The sequence below is a fragment of the Alligator mississippiensis genome, chromosome 5 (genome assembly GCF_030867095.1).
Source record: "Alligator mississippiensis isolate rAllMis1 chromosome 5, rAllMis1, whole genome shotgun sequence".
Lineage (NCBI taxonomy): Eukaryota > Metazoa > Chordata > Crocodylia > Alligatoridae > Alligator > Alligator mississippiensis.
This window is the reverse complement of record NC_081828.1, coordinates 44,901,666-44,907,665: the sequence shown is the minus strand read 5'-3', so window position 1 is coordinate 44,907,665 and position 6,000 is coordinate 44,901,666. Positions and strand designations below refer to the sequence as shown.

The following is a 6,000-nucleotide window of genomic DNA, read 5'->3' as shown; positions in this document are numbered from 1 at the left end:
TTGAACTCAGAGCTCTCACATACTATGCAGAAACTCTACCACACAGCCACCAGTGCTAGTATTGCTGCAAACTGCTGGGGGTTTTGACTTTCCAAGAGCCCCTGCCTCACATCAAGCTTTCTTGCCTCTTGCTGGAGAAGCTGGAAGCAAAGCTGGGAACCTCTCAAGTCACTACTCAGCTTCTTGCTGGAGCTGGGAAACCTCTCCTGCTGGCCACAGCCTCTCATAGGGGGATCCTAGAGCCCAGTGGGGAGCCTCTCCTGCCAGCTACACACCGTGCCTCTGAGGGTCCAACTGCTGCCTGCAGGTCCCACTCCTTCAGGTGCTTCTGGGGCAACTGCTCCTGCCCCGCTAGCCCAGCTCTTGCCAGCTCTTTGAAACTCCTTCCTCCTGTTCCCTTGCTGGTCTCCAAGTCGGCTGCACTGCCCCTTTTATCCCCCTCCAGGTGACCCGAGGGGCCAAATCAGGGGACATGGAAGGTGAATCTCTGGGGCCCGATTGATGAGGAAAGGGAATCCAAAGCCCTCCAATCATCTTTTACCCTTTCAAAACCCCTGGGCCAAATCATTACCAGGTAGCCCATCACATGTACACATTTACAAAACAATTAACCTTATACCATATACACACATTATTCAAAAATACAAGTGAACAACAGAACAACCCAGAACAAAGGATATTGATTGGGCAACTTTATAACTCTATTAATATACAAACTATTACTTCAACTTATTCACATAAACTACAAGGCACAGGCTACATATATAACAAGCAACCCTTAGACTACCTGGGTGCCCTCCAGGGCAGGGGCCCCACTCCCAAGGTATCACTACAGGAAAGGAGATGGAAGGAAAGAAAAGGAGAGGGAGACCCCAAAGACTCCTAAGCTCCCCCTGCTATCATCCAGGAGCAGCCCGTGAGGTGGCCCTTCACAACCCTGGGGGTCCCTCCCCTGTGGGAACCCTCTCTCCAGGGTTACTTACTACTCCACAGTCCCGGAGGGTTGCCTCCTGTTCTCCAGGTTGAGCTCTGTTCCTGCTGGGTTTTCCTGCCGCCTGACTACTGTCACTGGCCTGGCTTAGGGCCACATGCACTGCTGTGTGTAGCGGGCGCTTTACCTCATACTAGGGGTTGGAGGCCTGGGCAGCCTTGTGCAGCACCAGGGCTTGGTCTGCTCCTGGACCATCTGTGCAGCGTTGTCTGCACTTAGCTCCCAGTCTCATGTGGAGTTTGAGGACCTGAGCTGCTCAAGTGGCTCCAAAGATCCTGCTCCATACCCCAGCCTGTGCACCATCTCTGGCTGCACGCCAAAGGTTGCAGACCCGAGCCACTTCATGCAGCTGCCAGGATCTGGATGCCGTGCTGCGCCCCGAGAACCTAACCACTGGAGCCATCTGCAGCTCCCGGCTGATAGAAGTTTTCAGGGGCTACTGCTATACCCTGCTGAGCAGCTCTCCTCAGCTCTTCTAAGCCCCGCCCTTCTCTGTCCCTAATGCATCTCCCCCCTGCTGGAGGCACAGCTCCTTTTATACCCTCCAGGGCTCTGCCCCTGAAGTCTTCTGAGCCTGACAGTGTTGCAGTCTCCAATCAGGTCCAGGGGAGCTCTTCTCTCCCTCCCATCAGGAAAGGCATGTGACTTCACTTCTCTTACTGCCTCCTGATTGGTGGATGGGCTCCACCAATCAAAACAGCAGGATCTCAAACCTGGGACTCAGCCCAAGCTCTGAAAGGTAAGCCTGCTACATAAATTTTAAATATATATATATTTTTTTATCAAGACAAGTGAATACAGCTGACCGGCTTTAACTGCATAGACCAATGCCTGATGCATAGACTTAGAGGCCTGATGCCTTTGAGGATGTAGGTTGTAGCTATGTTGGTTTAAGGACATAGGCAGACAAGGTTCTTAATCTTTGGGTAAATGTGATATCTTTTATTAGACCAACTAAACAGTTGGAAAAATTAATTGACCTGCCCTCCTCACTCCAGACCTGCTTTAGAAGCCTGGCAGCAGCCAGCTTCAAGACGATGCAGTTCAGAGGAGCACAGGGATGTTAGAGTGGAGGTAGCAGGCCCAGGAGATACCTGATGCTTGTGGTGGTCTGAGTGGTTTTGGCAGTTCTCATGATATTGAGCAAGTCAGGGGTGAAGGGAAGCACTAGGCTCTCAGTAATTCTCTGGCCCTCCTGGCTGTAGAGCAACATGCTCCTTTGGGACTCAGCTTCCCCCTCAAGGCTGAGATGTGAAGCCTTGAAGGCAAAGCAAACAAGCCTAAAAATCACATGCACACGCTTGCACGCCTCTGCAGACTTCGAAAGAAGCCCCCAAAGTGGAAGAAAAGCCTCACTTCCCCTCTGTCCTCAGAAACACAGGCCCCCTCCCCTTGTCCCCCAGCCCCCCCACCTGCTTTCCCTACTGTCCCCAGGTGCAGGGCCAGATTAATCCTTTACTGGGCCCTAGGCAAACAAATGTGTGGGTCCCAAGCTGGTTGAGACCCCCTTCCCCACCCTGGTGCTGCTGCCACGGGGAGTGGGTGGGGCTCAGCTGCTGTGGGGAGGCTGGCAGAGGGGAGGGGGAGGGAAGGGAAGGGAGGAGAGGTGGACAGGGCCACCACCTTGGAGGGAAGGGCCAGTCCCCCTCAGCTCAGGGCTCTAGGTCCGTGCCTAGTTTGCCTGTGTGTTAATCCAGCCCTGCCCAGGTGGGGAAAGCTTCAGAGCTGCTCCTTCCCCGTCCAGGAGGACTTGTGTGGGGCTGGGCTAAGACGAAGAGAGAGACGGGGGCGGACGCCTCTGAGCGAGGCAGGGGGACGCTCATCTGCTTCGGGAACTTTACAACGGCGTAGGGCTCGTGCCCGCAGGGCAGGACAGGGCTGCAGCTGGGGGCGCACCCCCTTTGCCAAATTCTGCATCCGCCCCTGCTGCGGGGGGCGGGTCTTCTCCAGGACTCCTGGATGCCCCACGGGGCTTCTATCACTCGCAGGCGCCACGTCCCCGCCCCAGGCAGCCTCCGGCAGCCGGGACAACACGGGGGGCGTGGCAGGGGCGTGTCCCGGTCGCCCCGCCCCGCCCCGCCCCGCCCCCGGGGTGCGGCGCGCACTGCGCAGGCGTGCGGCGCAGACCGTTACCTGGCGGCGGCGCGGGGATGGAGGGGCTGATCGGGCTAGTGAACCGGCTGCAGGACGCCTTCGCGGCGCTGGGCCAGAGCTGCCTGCTCGATCTGCCGCAGATCGCCGTGGTGGGCGGGCAGAGCGCCGGCAAGAGCTCCGTGCTCGAGAACTGCGTCTCCAGGTGAGGGCGAGGGCGGCTTCGCCGCTGCTGCTGCTCGGAGCCCCCGCCCCGCCCCGCCCCGCCCCGCAGCGCCCGGCACCTTTGGGCGGCTGCGGCTTGTCCAAGGGCAGGCGTGCGGGCAACGGGTGTGTGCGTGTGTATGCCAGAGGGTGTGTGTGCATGCGCGTGTGTCAAAGGGGGTGGGGGATATCGAAGGGGGATGTGTGTGTGTGCGTGTGTGTGTGTGAAGGAGGGGGTGTGTTGAAGGGTGTGTGCGTGCGCATACATGTGTTTCAAGCCTCCCAGTTAATGCAGGTTTGTTGCCAGGCTGCAGAGGAGGAGGCTGCCCGCCGCGACCAGGGATGCTCCATCACCCCCGTAAACAACCCCCTCTCCTCCTCTTCTCCCACCCCCTGTTTTTGGTAGTGGTGGGTCCCCTCCACACAGGTGTTGAGCAGCATCCTGGGTTTCCAGTGTGGCTGGTGTAGCAGAGAGATTCAAGCAGTGAGTGGAGGGTGGTTGGGTTTTGGGTTGTTTTTTTTTTTGCTGTGGCAGCTAAGACAGATGTTGGGGACCAGATGTGTAGTGTTCCAGTGACACCAGCGACTTCATGGATAAAGTCTGAGGCTGGGCTGTGACTTTGCTTTCTCGTGTGGTTTCCACTGCACATGCAGGAGGGTGGCATCGCCTTTCCCTTTCCTTCCTTCTGAGAAGCAGACAGGGCTCCTGTCTCACTAAAGTGCTTAGTAATGGGGATTCCATTGGATGTTGGGAAATGTGACAGTGCTGCTACATTCATCAAGGGTATGTCTTGTATTCAAAGAGGCTGACATCTCTTTGGAAGGCGGATATAACATGCAGCTCTGCTAAGCTGTTTGCTCAAAATGTGTATGGAGAGCACACTTTTTAACATGCCCTGGGAAAACTAGCATTGTTTACAGGATATCAATACCATTTTATGCTAGGATGGTTTGCAGTAATCTCTCTGGGGAAATATAACAGTGGAAGAGCTGACTGTAAATATCACCAAGGTTTCTGTTTTTTGCTGATTAATTGATTGGACTTAAAAGTGATCCAACTACTGTGGCTTGGCTGGATTGAGCTCCTTGATAGCAATTGCAGTAGACAGCACTTTGCAACAAATACAGTGGTGGCTTTATACTACAGCAGTCTGAATTCATAGAAATGTTGAATAGAATTTCTCTGCTCCATTCTTTGCACTTAGGCAGGATCAGTTCCTTACGCATTTTTTTTTTTTTTTTTTTTTTGCTTTTAATTTTTTCAAATTTTCAGCAGAGATGGTGTACCTGTGCAAGTAGAAAAACCCTCTGTCTGCCTCTAATGCACTTGTATGACAATTACAGTAGGGTCATCTTTCATCAATTGGAAATTAAGATATTTTGGTCTCCACAGCAGGGGCTGCTGCTAGAGGACCCAAGGGGCTTTGAGCTTTATTAGGTTAGGCCAGAGATGAGCAAAATGGTGGATCCGGCTGGTGGCCAGACTCCATTTCCCAGCAGCTCCTGTCTGTGTCGCAGCTAGTTTCCATGAAGACCCCAGGAATAGCGGGGCTGTGACACTGCGGGGCCAGGGTTTCCATGGAGACTGGCCCCAGCAGCACTGTCAGGACACACGGCTGGAGGGGGAGCTGCTCCGGGGCAGGGGTTGGGATGTTGCAGTGATGAAACATGGTCCAGAGATGGGGCAGAGCCATGATCTGCTGCCTGCACACCCCTGCCGTGCGCCCTGCCAGCACTTCTGCGTCCAGTCTCCATGGAAACCCTGGTCTTTCACTATCATGGCTCTGCTGCTCCTGGGGTCTCGAGGGAAACCCACTTCAGCAATGCAGGCAGGGGCTTCTGGGAAATAAGAGTCCACTGTGAGCTGGATCTGGCCTGTGGACTGGACTTTGCCCGCTGCTGGGTTAGGTGCTTCACAGATGCAGTGTAAGAGAGAGTCCTTGCCTCAAAGAGCTTGCAGCATAGCGCAAAACACAGCAGTGAATTGGATGTGGGAGTCAGACTTCTCATACCCTTGTCAGAGAGGAGCTAACTCAGTAACTTGGAGATGGGAACAATTTTTGAAGCACAGGTCAGCAGGAATTAAATTGCTTTACCTGCAGATCAGCCATCTATAGCTACTATAATTTGGGTGTCTCTGGGCAGTGCTGTTCCCAAAAATGTTAAAAAGAGACTTTTTAAGAATGAGAGTTTCCTTTCTGGGAGTACGACATTTATTTAGTCAAGTTCTGAGGTTTTGGAGCTGATGCAAGTAGGTTCTTACACTCTGGATATACAGGCAAAAGCTCTTACACCTTGTTAAAATGCCAGCTGTTATTAAGTGAAATAGGTAAAATCTTAACATACATACATGAGTAGAGCACATTCTCATTGCAATCTCACTTATGTTTTGCTCTGTATAGAATTATTTCAGTTATTATTCTACTCTTAATGTGTTTTTTCTTTCTTTTTTTCATTCTTATGGGTCATCAACAGATTTTGAACCCACAACCTTTGTCTCCAGGTACCATTTCCAATTCAGTTCTATAGCTGTAACAAGTGGCTGGAAAGCATCTTGTTATCCTGTGTGGAGGAGGCCCTGCAGGGGAAATGCAACATACACATCACATTACCAGTAGATCACATAAGTATTGGTGGGAAAAAGATTTAACTTTAGACATTGGGATACTTGTTTATTCATCCTGGTACTGGGCATATGTTATGATATAGTGTTT

The 6,000-nt window shown here is 52.8% G+C and overlaps 1 protein-coding gene across 11 annotated transcripts in view; it reads left to right on the top strand.

Moving 5' to 3' along the window:
• Nucleotides 1-3,102: 3,102 nt before the first annotated feature.
• DNM3 (dynamin 3) overlaps nt 3,103-6,000 on the top strand; it is a 332,054-nt gene continuing 329,156 nt past the window's right edge. For 7 of the 11 annotated variants that reach the window (XM_019486507.2, XM_059728290.1, XM_059728289.1 and 4 more), the window contains exon 1: nt 3,104-3,287. In XM_019486507.2, the coding sequence (XP_019342052.1) occupies nt 3,142-3,287 (146 nt within the window). In that variant the 5' untranslated portion in view covers nt 3,104-3,141. Of the gene's footprint in view, nt 3,288-6,000 lie in introns of all 11 variants that reach the window. The other 4 variants (XM_059728286.1, XM_059728285.1, XM_059728287.1 and 1 more) reach the window with 2 other exon arrangements.